Raw genomic sequence first — 19885 nt, 5'->3', positions numbered from 1 at the left:
ATGAATCCCAATAGGATGAGGCTGTGGCCAATATCTTGGTTATGCAGGTTGTCCTCTAATTGTATTTCCACAGCTTCCTTGACCAATGAATCCCAATAGGATGAGGCTGTGGCCAATATCTTTATTTTCCCATAACCCATGGAATGACCTGTGGAAATACATCTTCAACCACTGTAGATCTGCTGAATTGCACAAGGTGGTAGTGTTGCTGCTGCTAAATGCACCATTCTTGTGCACTGTATGTTGTTTGTCCTATGTAACTTTTACCACACTGACAAAAGGATTTCATAAATACCCATCTTTTGTGAAAGTAGATTATCTATCACAGATCCCAGAAGAGCTGCAGTCTTGGCTGATAGAATGAAGACCACATCCACTTTAAGCTTCATCACCATTCTAGCAGTTTTGGAAGAAATATTTCCCATATGTGGTAGAAAGTCTGTAGACCTTACACCTCTTTCTTCATGCTCTTCCTTTGGTTGGCCTGGTGTTTTCACTTGCAGAGCACTCTTAATTTCATGTTCTGTATATTCATTTTTACTGAATACCTCTTCCAAGTACCAGTTCATTTGAAACCCTATCAGACACTACATGGGTCCAATGTACAAAAGTTTTAAATACACTCAGTTTGCAAAAGATGGCGGCAGCTACACACCTGCAAGTATAAACTGAACAATAGTGACACATCTGCCTTCTATAGCCCAACAAAACTGCAGAGGTTGAACACTGTATTTCCACTGCCTACTCCAGGATTACAGGATTAATGAGTCTGACAACATTCCATGGAGATTCAGTGATCAAAAAAGCTGTGGGAGTACAATTATCAAATATTTTGCTTGATAAAGATGAGGGTTTACAGCTTGAAAAATTGCAGAAATGATTCATTTTATGTCTGCACTCTCAAAGGAATTATTGTTCTGAGACACCAGTGCCTGGCATTTTACACATGCCATCCATTCTAATAATCAATAACATAATTTGTAAGCAATGTGGATTTGCTGATTTGGTGCTTGCTATGTTTTATTTATTTCATATACAAAGCTTTATCTTTGACTGATGGTCTTGTTGCTGAGTATCTCATTTATGATGCACATGCATTTACTCCACAGTGTTGTGCCAAGCAGTTTTGATTCTTTCATTAACTCATCTTGAAGATAGCTGTACACTTATCAGCCAAAATGCCAGAAAAAAATCCTATTCCAGATTCACTCCCAGAAGAGGATGGAATATTCTATCCACCAGGAATACTTCAGAATACTGCCACCTCCATGGTTGTAGGTATCTGAAGATAAGTGGTAGCCTGCTATTATTTGTTTCCACTGTTATTTTTCAACTTTAGTATCTGTACTATACATGCATCCTAGAGTGACAAATGTGAGTGACTACTGGGAGTTGCTGAATCAATAGAAGCTAAATGATATTGAATGTACTCACTGATTTCTGGTTCTTACCAACACAGTGTTTACTGCATCTACATCTACAAAATCAGAAATGACGCTTGGAGTTAACATTTGCTGCAAAAACTTGGCCTGGCAAAGTCAACATAAATTAGTTACCAAAAAGCAACCACATTCAATACTGTTCACTACAGCTGGAAGTGAATGGAAACAAGTGAATACTGGTCGGCAGATATCTGCACCTTGTGACTTCTATTAATTCTCCAATTAGCCACCTCATCGAAAATCAATTTAGAGCATGTATACAATGGTGTAAGTATTTCTTTTCTTCCTTTTTTCAGAAAATACCAGAAATTTAGCTAATGTTCATTCAGTTTACATTGGGATCTCACGTAATTTCCATTAATTAATTAGTTCAGTCTGTAGTCAGGCAGTCAATCAGTACATTTATGGAATTTGGTATTCAGTTCTGATTAACATTCAGTGAGTGACATTTGGGACTGCATAGTAAACTAAAACTAACTACAAGATTCTACAGATTTTGATGAGAAAAGTTATATTAATTTATCTTTTATTCCAATGAAAAATACATTTACCTTGTGCCTTAGCAAAAGAAACCTATTACAGTAAAATCTTGTTTTATGTTCCCACATTGTACATTTTCCCACTATTACATCCATTTTTGTCGATCCCAATAAAAGACGTATTTTCTCAATAAAATACTTTCCGTCATTAACAATTCCATTTTACAACATTTCCCACATTTTAATGTTTCTTTGACATTATCACAACCATTAACACTGATTTTAATAAATATTTTTGCAAAAAGTGCATTATATTCCTGCTCAAATTTAGCCTAGGACAAAACAGAAAACACAGACTATATGCAAAGTTATTGATCATGTAACATAGCATTAGTGCGGAAGCAAGATTTTCATGGTCAGCGGGTTGGATCATGGCCACCTGCATTATAGGTTCACAGTGTTTGGAAGGGCAAGAATGTATACTGAGTCAGTGCCTGAATAATAATCACAATCTGACAATAGTGACTCTACTATCAACCTGCCTTCTGCTCATCCTGTTGTATTATAACAGCTTTAAGTTAACAGCTTAGGTTGGTAGAACCTGATGTCAGATGTAAACATCCCTCCTCAAAACGCTCCATAACAAGATGACCATTTCTGCCCTCTTTCTCACTCAGGATGTCCCTGAACCAAGTGACCTCATTGTCAGCAACAAGCTGTAGATTTCATGCCCATTGTTCTCTGTTTACGAAGACTGTCAGCTTTAGTGTTTAACCACCATTGTGTTACAATTTTTATTTTTCATAATTTTATAATGATTGTTAATTAGTCTTATATTAGAACATTAGTATCTTTTTAATATGGTTTTATGAAAGAGTAGAGCTAATTACTATTAGAAAGAAACAGAAGCAATAAATTATTTCAGTTTTTTTTTAAATGGGCAATATTTAAATTGTTTTAATTTCATATTACGAACAATGTTAAGACAATAACAGTAATTGTAATTCATTGCTTTTTGCTTGTTGTGTTTCATATGCTTTCCTCTATGTTACTTTTTTGTTCGTTCAGTCTGCTGAAAAGTGCAAAAAGGGATTTTTTCTGTATGTCACAAAAATCTGCTTAGAAAAGCTTAATAACTGTTTTAACAAGAGAATGTTGGCAGTCCAAATCAGAAGGAATTTAGAACTGATGGTTGTGGTAGAGGGACAGTCCCTATCTACATAGTTGACATAGTCAGGATAACAAGAAGAGAGAAGGAGTCAAGGGAGGTTTCATTTGGCTTGGAATCCTCTTGTCTATACAGGTGGTTCTCTGCATTCTGACAGGTTTAATATTTCCTGTCTTCCACCCTCCCTGTCACCTCTATACCTCCCTCCTATGTGCAAAATAGCCCCTGCCTTTTCTCTCCTCAGGAAGGCATACAGAGAGTCTTTTTTCCCTCACTCCAATTGCAAATGGCTTAGGAAAGAAAATGACTGTTAATGGTACAAGGTACCCTCTGCCATGCACTATATGGTGGCTTGTGGAGTATGTATGTCAAAGTAGTTGTAGAAGCAGCCTATCTTACTCTGTTCCCTGTAGTAACAACACACACATATAAAAGTTAAGTTTCATATACAGTCAAGTACACTGCTGGGCCAAATCCAATAGAATGCAGAGAGCCCTAGAGCAAAGTCCAGATAACACAAGAAAACGCTTTAACAGAAAGATGCTGAGCACACTCCGCTCTGGGATTATATCAGTGAGATTGTTTGTCAGTCTCTCTAGGTGGTGCTGTCCATTGGCTACACATGCTGACACAGAGCGACCTTCAATATTTGAGCAAGCCACTGCCTGGCAGCTGGATCTGTGCTGTCGGACACCCATTTGGGCAAGTTGAATTGTGACAGTCAGCACTGGCACCTTGCATCCTGTTGTGGTAACTGCTGCCAAGGTGCCAGTACAATACAAATGGTGACACAGTTTTACCACATCCTTCTTTCCCCTATATGCAGTTCCTTAACACTCCCCCTCTCCCACATTTCTCTTCCTTCTCATCCAAAAGATCATTACTTACACTGATTGTATCACTTCACTAGAACCTTTCACTATCACCATAAGGATATAAAAATAATACAAATGTACATTAAAATAATAACATAAATAATGATGTGTGTTATCCCACACATCAGTTATTACATACTGTACCTTCCTACATTGCTTCCTAATGTGAAACTCACCTACTGGTCCTGTACCATTCAGACTTGCATGTCGAATGACATCCATTGATACATCAGACCAAAAAATAAGTCCTTTATGATAGTGATAGTCAACAGCAATTGCATTGTGTAGGCCTTTCAACACTGCTGTGAACTTAGCATTGTTGAGACTAACCTGTAAGAAGAAATATATTTTTAAAGATAGCACAAAATGTTGAATTTTGTTACTGTAGTACAACAGCGAGAAGAAATTTTTTGATGTTTTTGTCACTAACACAGTTCAGAATAAAGGCATAAGGAAATGGAGAGAGAAGACATCATTACTTGCTTTAGGTAGAGAACAATAGGTATTGTACTCCATGCAAGTCAGTTATTTGAGGCATAACTATAAGGATAATACATTTTTTTTTCCCTGGTGACAGTTTAGGTGTCATACTAAACAATGCAGCAGTGACTATAGGTGGTATGGGAAAATCAATAGAATATCAAAGAAAGTGTGTTGTAGGACCTACAATGAACTGAGGAGTGACAAATGTTATGGCATGGGATTCATTTGAGAGTGATTATTTAGCTTCTCAATGAGTTTTTGTTGACAGAACAGTCCATGTGTGCACCTGTCAAAGTACGTACTGTGCCCCATGGCAGTACATTTGTGGACTGTTCTGTCAGAATCAAAGTAGTTCTTGTACAAATGAAAGACAGTCATCATACAAATGTCAATATCATTGTGAAGCTGTGGAAGTAAGGCAATGAAACATACTGAAGGTGTGTGGCCAAGGGATGTTAGTATTTAGGATAGGATAAGCTAGATGATGAAAAAGGAAAGGGTATGATGTAAGGTTTGGTTACAATTAATTTCATTACTTAGTCATAATAATACACAAACAATCCCAGAAATCTTCAGGTTCATCAATGACCCACATTTCAAAGTGGATGTTTGCCACCACAAGAAAAAGAGCAAAAACTGAAACAGCAATGTCTTGTTATCTATGTGAAATGTTACTGGCCCTGGATAGCCAGGAACATACCTTGGGCATATTCCTAGACTTATCAAACACCTCTGATACCATCAACCATGATAAACTAGTTGTTAGGAGTGGGGGTATTAGAGGAGTAGCATGTGACTAGCTTAACTTGTGGGTAATTTATGATTTCCTCTTAAATAAAAGAATGTACGCTGGATGTGAATGCACTGTGCACTTCATTTTCATGATTAGATATGAAGTAAATGCAGATTTACTAATCTATCAGTAAAATTTATTAGTGGTCAACCATGGAATCCCTAAGGTTCCGTATTTAGGTCCAATCCTGTTTTACATGTCAATGAGTTGGATATAAACAGCAGAAACAGAAAAAAATATATCAATTTTTAGACGACACCAGGAAATATCAAAGAAACCTTTGAAAACAACATTAAGGCCATCACCAAGAATAGATCAGATTACTTTTATGCATACAGTTTGATTAGAAATCTGCAAAATATTGTTGCAAACAATATAGTCATCCCTAAGAATAGGACACCAGCTATTCTCACATTGAAATATCAAACAATGGAAAATATAAGATGGAATGTAACAATATTATGAAAAGGAAAGTTGCTACCCACCATACAGTGGAGATGCTGAGCCACAGATAGACACAACAAAAAGACTCACAATCAAAGCTTTCGGCCATTGAGGCCTTCGTCAACAATAGACCACGCACACACACACACACACACACACACACACACACACACACACACACACACAGAGAGAGAGAGAGAGAGAGAGAGAGAGAGAGAGAGAGAGAGAGAGAGAGACTCATGCAAAAGCAACTTGCACACATGACTGCAGTCTGAAACCACACTGCCATTGAAATAATGGACAAACAGTAGGAAAAACAGAGAATATATGTTTTCTTGGCATATGGATATAACAGAATATGAAATGAGATCCACATGTAGACTGCAAAACAGAAAATTGAGCAAAGCAAGTTTCATAATACAAACATTAAGAAACAGTTTATCATGTGATAATTTAAGGAACACATATTTTCCTTATGCTCACTCAGTATTGAAATTTGGTATACTATTTTGGGGAAACTGTGGAGTAACTTTGATATCACTTAGATCACAGAAAAACATTATCAGACTAATGGATGGAGTAGAACAAAGTTCATCATGCAGGCATCTATTCACTAAAAATAAAATACAATATCTTTCATGTATTTACATACTAGAAAATGTAACTGTTTTTTTAAAAAAAAAAAAAAAAAAAAACCAAACAACAACAGTCCACGCATCACCTGTAATGAATCTGTACACAGCTGCCACAGGAGAGAAATAAATGCTGTACACTTACAACAGATACATACATCAGTACTACAGAAACGCATATGCCAGCCAACCTCAAATGGTACAATGGAATACCAAAGTTTACAAAAATAAGAGACAGAATAATCCACCATGAAGGATTACTTGGCCAAGCACTGCTTGCATGCAGTAAGGGACTAACTAGAAAAACAAAACTGTAGCACCATTAAGGTTGAATTTTTAAAGTGTATAGAATAATAAATAATCTGTAATATTTCTTTTTGCTAAACTAATGTGTGTAAAAATATTTCAAGAAATGTATATAGTAATTAAGGAACCATCCAATGTCTGTTATACAGTGTACAGCCCTAGGTTCACAGGACCAATAAATAAATAAATGGAAGGAAGAATATTTTTCTCAGTAATTGCACCATTTCACATTAAGATAATTTTGGCCCTGTTTCTTCAGTACACAAGTTACACACAATTGGACAGTATGTCTGAATTTGGACAACACAGATGGTTGTCTGCTTACTCTGAAGATATCATCTTGTATAGATTCTCAACAACAGGAGACTAAGTGTGGATCCAAAAAATATAATTCCATCTTAAATAAAAAAATCTAGAAGGGTCAGCAAAACAGGGAGGTTTTCTCAGAAATTATCACCTCATGCTTCATCTAGTTCAATCTATATTTAAAAAGTGAATAATAGCAATGCTAACAAGAGAAGAGTAACATCTACTTATCAGCCACAACTGGAGCATTGAAGCATTGTTGACAGACAGAACAAGAAGATAGTTGAATCTCAATTCTCAGAAAAAAAAGTTGTTGAATGAAAAGGAAAGTTGTACAAAATCCTGGATTAGGTGACAACAGGCTGTCATACAGGGCTCTCATTTTCTTATCTTTCTCCAAATAGCATCAGTAACAAGTTTTCAGTCCTACTTTCAGATAACAGGGCACCCTCTGTAATACTGTGATGTAAATCTCTCATTTTATGCAAAGATTGTGTGCATCAATAACAATGAATTTTTTCACTGTCAAAAGGTGGTGTCAGAGACATTAGTTCATCCCAAGCTGTAATTATGAGCTGAACAGCTCATCCCCAAAACACAGGTAGCTGGTAGTCAAGCACCAGTCACACACTGTTTCAAAAAAGTAAAAGCCCAATAAAATCATCCAGATAGAGGGTCAGACTTGTTGGAAGGTTGTACCATTCACCACTAGCCAACAGTAATAAAACTGCCAGATGTTGCTCTTGTGGAATAACATGTAAGTGGTACTGCCAAAGCATCAGTATAATGATTGTAGAGCCATGGTCCAAACTGGCCAGACCTACCCACCGTTGAGCCCAGTACTCCTTAGGTTCTCAGAAAGTTTCAATGAACCCATATTACTCAAACAAGAGATGATAAGGTTTCTACACTAATTTGAGGCATCATCATTAACGACAGATACATATTACTCCAAGCAAACCTTTCTGCCACCTGTGTATGCCTGTTACCTGATACAAGAAGTTGAGAAATTCACAAATAAGGGTTACATGATGCATCATCTACCCAATGTCTAGGTCCTGAAGGGACTTTGGGTGTTAAAAAATGCCAACACCTAAAATAAATACCAGAGCATTTGACCACAATCCCATTGTGTTGTGTTGGCAAGATTTTTCTCACCTCATTCATTGAGTCACCACTGAGGACACTTTTGTGTTACCTCTATTGCATACCTCTGACTTTAGCATAATGTGCCTCTTATCCAAAAGCATGGGACTGGTCTGTCCACAGACCACTTTATGGAATGATGATGTGTTGTCTGCCAAGTTTCCATTGTGGCATCAAAATGCTCCTCGATTTTCTTGAAACTCAAACATCAAATGATCACCCCAGCATGTGCCCAAATGCAAATATGTTGCCTTCTCTCAAAGTATCCAATCAAATAAGCTTCAGTAGTGAATCTCAAGCACCAATGAATGTTCAGATTACTCCAATTTTTCTTAGAGCTTTATAATCACATCAGTAAAAATTAGGGATAACAGTGAGATTTCACAGTGGAGGACGTGCTGTGTTACCAGTACACCATTACACTAATAATATAGTTCACAAATTGTTAATTGTATCAAATTTAACTAATTCATATTTCGTGCATTTATGGAAAATTTAGGATGGAATCAAATATATATATCAACATGTGCACTTTGCAAAGCACTGTCAAGTGCATGGCAGAGGAAGCTTAGCATTGTACCAAATGTTTATGTTTCTTCCCACTAGAACAGCATATGGAATGTGGAAAGAATAACTGTTTTTAACCTATGTGCACACTGTAATTACCATAATCTTGACTTTGTGGTTCCAATTTCTGGGGACAAAAGTATACCTCTAGATTCTTCTCTTAGTACTGGTTCTTGCAATTTTGTAAGTAGTCTTTCATGAGATAAGTGATGCCTATCTTTGAGCATCTAGCAATTTTAATTTTTCAGCATTTCTGTGACACTCCCCATTAGTCAAACAAAAATGTGGCCTTTCATGCTGCATTTCCTTGTGCATGTTTAATATCCCTTGTTAGTCTTGTTGCCAACTGCCATGAGTCATGTGTCACTCAGCCTACAGCTGGCCATTACTGGCACACGTGCAAGGCAACTCATCTAGACAGTGCAGACATGGTCCATGTGCATAGCTGCCTCCATGGTAACGTAGAAATGACCTGCCAGTGTACCTACATCAAACAGCTGCACAACAGTAATGCACCGACCATGCTATGTCACGCCATCATTGACTCGTTGACGATGGCCACACCCCTACACTGCCAGTGCTTTATATGCACACACTTGGCAACTTGGCAGTCTCGTCTTGGACTTCAAAATTTCTGATACTCAACACCACATCATTTGGTTCACCCTCATGTGGATTATCAACTACACCTGGATCTGGACTATTCAGGGACTTCTACTACTCAGCACTCAAGCCATATGGTTCACCCAAGGACTTCATTGATCGTCATCCCAATGGTAGTGCTAGGTCAGTTACTGTAGGGCTGTATTGACCTATTCTTCTGTCTTCAATGGATGAGGAATAAACCTTGTTGATAATTCACGCCTTCTGTTATTTATTGTTCCACCATCTCAGATACAACAAATTAGTGGTAACAGAGGCTGGTTGTTGTGATGGTATCCATTTTCTGCCTTGGTGATACATCCTTGCTTTCCAGATCTGTGACTAATCCCCTATGACAAGGGATCATAATACAATTTTTTCTTTTTAGTTTTTCGTCATGGCTGCCATCCTACAGGAGGAATCTGTGTCATTAAATGAATGTCTTAATTTTCAGTTGATGCAGTTTGCTCAACTGATGGACAAGGAGTCATTGCTTTCAGAAGACCAATAGTTTCTGCAGCAAGCCCTGCTTCAATGCATGACTCAGGCTGATGGCAACAGCAACAAGCACCAATTGGCTCTGCTATTTCAAAGTCCAACATGGCCACAGAGGAATGGGTCAAATGCAAACTGCAGCTGTTTCTAACATTTTACAGCCTACAACACTTTGGGTAATGTTCCTTTCTTGTGTTGGTGTGGACATCTTGCACATTTGTATTAAGCTTTTCCCCCTTACTGAGCCTGAATCACTCAATTTCCTGCAGGTCACTGCCACTTTGGCAAGTATTTAGACTTTCAGGTGGTGATAGCTGCTGGGTGATATAAGTTCTCCTGAACGAAGTGCCAACCTACCCAGACCTAACAGTAGTGGCTCAGGGGGCTATGGGGCATGACCTGCATCTGCAAATTTGTGTGTCCCTTGCGTCAACTTCACATGGACATCAAGCTGTGGGACACTACTGTTTAAAATGCTATTGATTCCCAACTTCAGGTGAAGTCCTCAAACAATCAGACCCATAGCTTGAGGATGTCATTTGCATAACTGAGGCAAAGAATTGTTTGAACAGCAGAGCTGGAAATGTTGCCACCTCTGGTGGTTTTTCTTACACCCATCGGACTTCTCCAGTGGATCTGGCTGCTCCTCACCAACAGTTTTTTGACTAGCACTGATCAGCAACCTCATGGAAAGGAATTCATATCTATTTCACATGGTCATTTTGAGGTTTCTGATAGCTTACTGTGGTGGATGTTTTAACCAAATTTCCTTTTATTGTCCTTCCACAGTCCACAACATTGGCCAGCACAATTCAGTCTCTAGCAACTATATTCTATCAAGAAGGATTACGAACTATTGTTGTATCTGGCAACTGACGACAACTGACTTCAACAGACCTCATGTTTTTCTGCAAGGCAGATGGCATCACCCTCGTCAGATCAGCACTTTTCTCACCACAATCTAACAGTGAAGCAGAATGATTTGTGCATACCTTCAAGGTGTAGATATTGAAGTTAAGGCAGCCCCACTCTGCTTCTATTCTGTATGATGCATCAGGGAGAACTTCTGAATGACAGGTCTCTCTACATTGCATCTCCTCCATACTCCTCAGTCCCCGGATACTCCTCTGACTCCATCAAAATTCCAGGTCTGTGCCAAGGCATATTTCAGGTTCTTTAACAGTGGTCATTCCTGGGAGCCTGGGATTACAGTCAAATCTGTTAGCAGAGCAACCTATGTCATTTGGGTTGGGTTGGGACACCATCACCACAGACATTAGTATCAGCTATGTCCTCATAATGTTTCTGAGACTGGTCAGGTCTTACTGTTCCAAAGACTGTGCAAGCAGACAGTTTCTCCCATGGCAGTTACCAAAGACAGGTTTCGTACCAGAAGCCTGGCGCTACCAGCGGGATTCTTTAGTCATGATGACTGTTATGGCAGCCTTTAGAACCTGGATCACCTCTTTCACAGCCCCACTCCCTCCATCACTGCAGCCCCAGCCATCACAGCACCTAGTGCTGCAACCCACGGTGCCATCACTGCTGCAGCAGCCAGCACTGACGGCACCTCCTGATGCCCCAGGAACAGTCACCATCCTAATCGCTGTCATTACTGAGACACCCATGGACCTGGTTCGCCTATGCCACATCATGTTTGGCAAGAGTCGCATTCTGCCTCAAGTTTTTCTTCCAGTTTTTCCAGGGCACATGGAGAAAATGCTGGAATGCCAGTTGGACGTGTCTACACCCAGCTTCTGGTCTGACCTCATCAACTTGCTGGGTGCCTCCACTGTCGCCGTGGCCCCTCACAGCATACCATCACACTGAGGCATTTTTTTGGGAGGGGGGGGGGGGGGAGGGGGAGGGTAGGGGAAGCAGTGGGGTATTACCAATGCCTACATTACAACACCAGCTGCAGGTCACATTTCACACTGCTTATGGCCAGCCATTCATGGCTCATGCATATCACCATCCAGTCGTACCGTGCAGATGCGGACCATTCATGTAGCTGCCTCTGTGGTAATGCAGCAACACCCTTATGGCTTATCCAGAGCAAACTGTTGCACGACAGTATTGCACCAACCATACTGTGCCATGCCATCACAGACTCACTGATGGCAGGCATATCTTTACAACATCATGGCTTTATAAGCACACGTGGCACCTCACTCGGCAATATCAAATGCCAGCTCATTTGGTCACCCTTATCTGGATTACTGCCTATGCATGGAACTGGATGATACAGGGACTTCTACTACTCAGCACTTAAGTCATCGGGTTGATCCACGGACTTTGTTGATCGCAGTTCCAGTGCCGGCCCTAGCTCAGATACTGAAGTGTTGTATTATTCTGTCTTTCTGTCTTAACTTATAGAGGCATAAACCTCATTTGGTGTTCCTTCATTCTTATATATAACACTCAATGAAATGAAGTCTGTCACCTGCCTTACCTATGACTGAGCCTACGTGAGGATTGCACTTCACATCCCTTCAAATTGTAACACAGAGGTATTTGTACGAGAGACTGATTTGAATTGTGATTCATTGATGTTGTGGTCATAGAATACTAATTATCTGCATTTTTTGAAGAGTAAAATTTTATATTTCTGTACATTTAAAACATGCTGCCAATCTTTTCACAATTTTGAAGCTAATAGAGATCTGACTTAGTATTTGTGCACCTTTTTTAAATATAGTGTTTCATTATACATAACTGTCATCTGCAAAAAGTCTGAGGGTACTATTAATACAGTCTGCACAACACACACATACAGGGTGTTACAAAAAGGTACAGCAAAACTTTCAGGAAACATTCCTCACACACAAACAAAGAAAAGATGTTATGTGAACAAGTGTCTGGAAACGCTTCATTTCCATGTTAGAGCTCATTTTAGTTTCATCAGTATGTACTGTACTTCCTTGATTCACCGCCAGTTGGCCCAATTGAAGGAAGGTAATGTTGACTTCGGTGCTTGTGTTGACATGCCACTGATTGCTCTACACCACTAGCATCAAGCACATCAGTACGTAGCATCAACAGGTTAGTGTTCATCACAAACGTGGCTTTGCAGTCAGTGGAAAGTTTACAAATGTGGAGTTGGCAGATGCCCAGTTGATGTATGGATTAGCACGGGGAAATAGCCGTGGCATGGTATGTTTGTATCGAGAGAGATTTCCAGAACAAAGGTGTCCTGAGAGGAAGACATTCGAAGCAATTGATCGGTGTCTTAGGGAGCACGGAACATTCCAGCCTATGACTCGTGACTGGGGAAGACCTAGAATGACGAGGACACCTGCAATGGATGAGGCAATTCTTCATGCAGTTGACAATAACCCTAATGCCAGCATCAGAGAAGTTGCTGCTGTACAAGGTAACGTTGACCACGTCACTGTATGGAGAGTGCTATGGGAGAACCAGTTGTTTCCGTACCTACAGCGTGTGCAGGCACTATCAGCAGCTGATGGGCCTCCACGGGTACACTTCAGAGAATGGTTCACCCAACAATGTGTCAATCCTCATTTCAGTGCAAATATTCTCTTTACGGATGAGGCTTCATTCCAACCTGAGCAAATTGTAAATTTTCACAATCAACATGTGTAGGCTGATGAGAATCAGCACACAATTATGCAATCACATCATAAACACAGATTTTCTGTGACTATTTGGGCAGGCATTGTTGGTGATGTCTTGATTGGGCCCCATGTTCTTCCACCTACGCTCAAAGGAGCACATTATCATGATTTCGTACGGGATACTCTACCTGTTCTGCTAGAACATGTGCCTTTACAAGTACGACACAACATGTGGTTCATGCACGATGGAGCTCCTGCACATTTCAGTCAAAGTGTTTGTATGCTTCTCAACAACAGATTTGGTGACCGATGGATTGGTAGAGGTGGACCAATTCCATGGCCTCCACGCTCTCCTAACCTCAACCCTCTTGACTTTCTTTTATGGGGGCATTTGAAAGCTCTTGTCTACGCAACCCCGGTACCAAATGTAGAGACTCTTCATGCTCGTATTGTGGGCAGCTGTGATATAATACGCCATTCTCCAGGGCTGCATCAGGGATTCCATGCGACGGAGGGTAGATGCACGTATCCTCGCTAACGGAGGACATTTTGAACATTTCCCGTAACAAAGTGTTTGAAGTCACGCTGGTACGTTCTGTTGCTGTGTGTTTCCATTCCATGATTAATGTGATTTGAAGAGAAGTAATAAAATGAGCTCTATCATGGAAAGTAAGCGTTTCCGGACACATGTCCACATGACATATTTTCTTTCTTTGTGTGTGAGGAATGTTTCCTGAAAGTTTGGCCGTACCTTTTTGTAACACCCTGTATAAATGAACAGATCCTTAACAACCATATAGGCCAAGCACTGAGCAGCAGCACTAAGTAAAAGCAGAAAATGTTTGAGCTTTCAGATGAAGTCTTTCAGTTTAGATAATAAAACATATACAGCCACTGTTGTCTCTCAGTGCTGCTACCTGACAAATTCAGTAGCAATTGGGGCAAAGATGTGTGGCACAGAAATGACAATGCATGAAGTGGAAAGAGAGGTAGTTTTCATATTATCGATACCCCACCTTTCGTTGATATTCTCAATTTTCTCTATACATTTTTCCATAACTCATCTAACTTGGCACAATCTCTACTAACCTCCCTCCTGCTCTAGAATGCTCGATTTTTTGTGTTTATTACCTGCCAGTCTGCGGCTCAGCCTTTGCCCTATGCGGTGAGCAGCAGTGCATTATCATACACAAGTTATAGTTCATATTTCAGAATCTTTCTGGGTTTCATTGTACAGTGTTCAGTCTTCAACACACTGACCTCTGAATTGAAATTATATACACAACAATTTTATTTCTCTTTGTATTGTATGCTAATTCGGTTTACCAAATATATTGTGCTGTACTGATTTCAGCCTACTTAATATATAAGAGAATCTCAAGTATGATACTTATTTAATGGAATTCATGTTCAATGTTTGAAGCAACTTCATATATTGCCCTCTCAACAGAAAGCAAGATTTCCCTGTTTTTAATTTCCTATGGTTATTTTGTGATTTAAAAATTGAGAATATGATGTGTGAGTGTGTGTACTATAGAAAACCTTTACAAACCAAGACACAAAACAATAAAATTTTAAAAGCATTCACAGGAGGTGCGTGCTGCATTCTTAGCCATCAAGATGGCAAATTCTACAAATACCTAAATTTCTTTTAGAAAGTATACATATTTTTTTCCATTTCTATCAAATAACTTTCTACAGAACTTACCTGTCTAATGTCAACTCTATTGGCAAACAATAACGTTGGTGCAGCACCCATAGCCTTGCATGTTCGGCCGTCAGGGCGCAATATGTAGCCAGTCATGCAGCCACATGTAAATGACCCTATAGTATTATTACATGTTTGACTACAGACAGGATCTGTTTCAAAGAGGCACTCATTAATGTCATGACAACTGTGGAAGAAAGAATTCACATTTTTAGCATTGGGAGTATTTTCATTTCTTTAGTTTTGCTATACAGATGTACACTGTCGTTACATAACAAAAATGGAAATTCTTGGGTGCAGAAATATGTAATATAAGGAAAAAGGCAACCATTCTCCTATAGCAGACTAGTGTGTGAAGCATAGAAACATGTAACAGAAAACAGTATTCACACTAGCTTTCAAGCTCTTGCTCTTTTCTTTTAAATAAAAGTACACACATTCACACACACAACCATACATATACCCAAACACAAACTCCTGTGACCATGGTGAGACTGACTATTGATTATCGATTATTGAAAGCAGTTGCCTGAGCTGATAGAGGATGGGAGGATATAGGGAAGGATGCAAGGAGGTGTAGTGGGACAGATGACTGCACAATAAGATGAAAGATACGCAGGGAACAGATAAAAAAAAAAGATGTAGAAAGAGGAAGTAACCCTTCTTGCTTGACCCTCCTTACTTCTTTCATCTCATTGTGCATCTGTGGAACCTCTTTCCCACTATACCCTCCTTGTGTCCTCCCCTACCCCCTCGCCACCTCCATCAGCTTAGACAATTGGTTTCAATAATCAGTACTCAAGAACAAGTTTCACAGTGGCCACAGGAGTGTGTGGGTAGGGTGCTGTGAACTGTGTGTGTGTGTGTGTGTGTGTGTGTGTGTGTGTGTGTGTGTGTCTGTGTGTGTGTGTGTGTGAATGGGTGTACTTTTACTAGAAAAAGAGCTAGTATGAAAACAATTTCTTGTTAGGTGGTTCGATGCTTCACAGATCAATCCACTGCAGGTGAGTGGTTGCCTTTCCCTTATTTTACACACTGTCATTACAGGTATGTAAAAAGAGTAACACTCTACAATAATTATAAATGAAATTTTTTTACAAGTAATGACTCAGCTTGTGAACATTATTGGGTCGTTGTTCTAGTAAGCATTATAGTTTGAAGCAACTTCAGTTGTTGTGTTAACTTAAAAGCATTTTGGCACTATATTTAGCAGCCAAGAAGTATTGAGTTTGCTGCTAGTCATTTCCATATATCTCTCCATATGCTCCTTAGTATTTGATTCAGTCTGCATGCAATGACTCCGGGAGAATGTTGAAGACAGATGCAATCAGTTGTAGTGTGATACATCAGTAAACTATTAATTATACTGTATGATGAAGGTGGCAAGTAATCAGCCAAATGTTTTTGATTGTGCAAGGTGAGCTATTTGATACAAAGGAGGTTAGAGTTTATAACCTTGTGTAGATCAGCTGCAGAAGGACAAATCAAGAAAGTGGTCATGGCCTGCTAAGGGACTCATATTGATATTCACCTGATATGACTTAGGGAAACCATGGAAAATTTAAACCACAATGACTGAACAGGTATTTCAGCCCCACTCTTGCAGAATATAAGTCATCTGTATTTACCGCAGAGTCACCTAACTCTGTAATGTACACAGCTTAACGTAGGTCAAAGTTCTGCCACTAATGAGCATGATGAGAGCAGCAACAATCACGAAGCAAATCGGACAGTTGCCCATCTGAATATGAACGTGCATCAACAACTAAATTTTCATGTGTTCTGATTATGATGAAGCAGAAATTAGTTCATGTATCACTATCATTTAGCCCTTTCACATTCTGTTTCTGGATGTAATTTTGTGTCACTGTTCCATGTTATGTCACTCAGGATATTAAACTATTAATCAAACATTAATCAGTCTCTCTATATGTTTATTTGGAATAACTTACATATGTCTGTGATGAGGATCAACTGTCAGTCACTGCATCAAGAGTTCATTGCTGCAGCTTTTTCCGTGTTTTGGTGAAAACTTCTGGTGTTCTGTCTCTTTCCTATATACGAGGGTGGCTTTAAAAGTTCTCGGAATCACCACAAGAGGTCAGCACTAGCGCAACGAGTTGTTAACATCATATTAATTGGACTGCTGCCGGTAAAAATGTGCCATGTCAGTGCTCTTGGAAGACAGCTGTGGTACTGACGTGGCTCTATTGTTGTTCCAGCAAAGTGATTTGTGAAGATGGAAACAATCGAGATTCGAACAGAGATTAAGTACTTTGTAAGGAAAGGTATGAAAGCAAAGGACTTTTATGCCAATTTCCAGAATACACTGGGGAGACTGGTCTTTCATATTCAACTGTTGCCAAATGGACAAATGAATTTAAATTTGGTCGGGAGAGCTTAGATGAAGATCCACACAGTGGTCAGCCAAGATGTGTCACTTCTCCAGAATCATTGCAAAAGTGCACAAAACGGCCTTGGAGGATCGCCGATTGAAAGTGCATGAAATTGCTCATATCTGCCAGACATCATCCAAAAGGGTATATTACATTTTAACTGAAGAATTAGAAATAAAAAATTATCTGCAAGATGGGTGCTGCAAATCTTGACACGGATAAAAAATGCATGTGCCATCACCATTGCAAAATTATGTGACTAAGGAATGAATTGTTGCCACGCCCACCTTATTAACCATATATGGCTCTGTCAGACTTTCATCTCTTCCAAAACTGAAAATTTTTCTTGGTGGACGACGATTCACTTCAAACGAAGAATTGATAGCCAGAGTTGACAACTACTTTGCAGGCCTGGAGGAAACTCATTTATGAGATGGGACTAAGGCACTGGAACATCTTTGGAACTGCATTATCTACAAGGAGACTACATTGAAAAATAAAAAGAGTTTCAGTGATGTAAGTACTTTTTTTCTATTTCATTCCGAGAACTTTTCAAACCACCCTCATACAACAGCATAATCCACAAACAGCCTCATGGATTCAAATGAATGAACAGTGTCTGGTGCAATTATGTAATTGTTTTATTAATTCCAACTGCACATTTAATTCAGTTGGCACATAATCAGAACAGAACAATAAGGAAATAATTACAACTGAAACATGTGAACCTAGCAAGTACTGGATCTAATATTGCTACAATGTGAGTAAATATAAAAAACTTTAAAAACTTACTTGGTTGAATTCTGAAATCATTAAAGATGGGGCCCTGTTGTCTTGTAAAACAGCAGAGGAAAGCACACTTCCTATTGTCCTGAACTACAAGTTAACATAGGGGAATACTACAAAAAGGTAAAAAGATAAGTAGCAAAAACATTGAGCATAACAGATTGGTGATGGATGGGAAAAGGGGGGGGGGGGGGGGGTCAGATAAAATATAAATGTAATAGGAAAGAGATGTCATGTAATTAAAACTCACCATAGCAGAAGGAAGAGCTGGTGCACCAGTAGGTACATGTTTACAACAATCATGCTGATTGGGGTGGTCCTGCAGTGCCCTCACCAACCATAAACACAAAAATAGTGTAGTAAGGTTACGGAATAGGAATTGCATGAATTGAGTGCCGGTCAAGTGATGGTGCTGGAGCAGTGGAAATTTCAATTAAGTGCAGGGGTATGGGGTGGGAAGGGGAGGAGGGGGTGGGGAGGAGGGAAAAGGGGAGAAAGTTAAATATATGGGAACCTTATGTATTAATGTGGGAAGGGATATTTGTCATATTGTTACAGAAAAATTTTGACCTGGGACGAATGGAAAGAAAGGTGTTATAAGCATTCATAGGAAAGACAGGAGGGGAGGAATTGGTTTTAATAAGGAAGCAGGATAAGAGGGCAGGTTGTGGGGTGGGTGGTAGAGATGGAGGGGGAGGCAGGAACATTTCATTCAGCTTTCATCCAAAATGGAATTTTCATGCCCTTCCCTTCCATTCTACCACCCCTTTCCTCCCCCTTATCCTATTTCCTTATTAAAACCAATTTCCTCCCTCCCCCATACCCCTTCCTACCTTTTCTACCAATACTTTTTGGCACATTTCTTTCCATTCTTTTCCTCTAACAGTATGACAAATTTCCCTTCTTGTTATTACTATATTACCCTCTATCTTACATGAACCTCACATCACACCATTTTCCCTTTACCTCTGCCCCTCCTTCCCTTTGCCGATTCTTCCATGTTAGATATATGGAGTTTCTATTGTTTGATACCTGAGGTTCCCATTTTCCCATAACCTCCTCCTACCCCTTTCATCCTCTTCCCTCCCCATTCCCCTGTACTTTATTTAATTCCCGATCCAGAACCATCACCTGGCTGGCCCTCAACTCACACAGTTTGTATTCCGTAAACTTGCTACACCACTTCTGTGTTTATGGTTGGTGAGGGCATTGCAGTTTCACGCCATTCAGTTTGTTCACTGTAAACATGTATCAACCGCTGCACCTGACTCTTCCTTCTCCTATGGCAAGTTTTAATTACATGACATTGCTTTCTTAATTACCTTTATATTTTATCCATCACTCCTCCACCCACTCCTCAATGTTTTCACTATTTATCTTCTTACCTTTTTTTATGGTTCCCCTGCATTAACTTGTAGTTCCTGACAAGTGTGTTTTATACCACCATTTTACATTACAACCGGGGCCCCACATTAAAACGTATTCACCATTAAACCCAGAAGTTTTTAAAGTGTTCTACATTTACTCATGTTTTAGCGATATTAGATCTGCTGATCACTAGATTCATATGTTTGAGCTGTAATTAGTTTCTTGATGTTCCACCCTGATGGTGCACTAACTGAGTGAAATGTGTAATTGAAAT

At 39.4% G+C, this 19885-nt stretch overlaps 1 protein-coding gene across 1 annotated transcript in view; it reads right to left on the bottom strand.

The window, feature by feature from the left end:
* LOC126354146 (low-density lipoprotein receptor-related protein 4) overlaps nt 1–19885 on the bottom strand; it is a 765275-nt gene that overhangs the window by 196696 nt on the left and 548694 nt on the right. Inside the window, exons 12-13 of the mRNA XM_050003556.1 lie at nt 15062–15248; nt 4141–4294 (exon numbers count right to left, since the gene is read on the bottom strand). Coding sequence (XP_049859513.1) covers nt 4141–4294; nt 15062–15248 — 341 coding nt within the window. The remainder of the gene's footprint in view (nt 1–4140; nt 4295–15061; nt 15249–19885) is intronic.

This window comes from Schistocerca gregaria, chromosome 3 (assembly GCF_023897955.1).
Source record: "Schistocerca gregaria isolate iqSchGreg1 chromosome 3, iqSchGreg1.2, whole genome shotgun sequence".
Taxonomy (NCBI): Eukaryota; Metazoa; Arthropoda; class Insecta; order Orthoptera; family Acrididae; genus Schistocerca; species Schistocerca gregaria.
The sequence above is the reverse complement of the archived record's forward strand: the minus strand, read 5'-3'. Positions and strand labels throughout refer to the sequence as shown.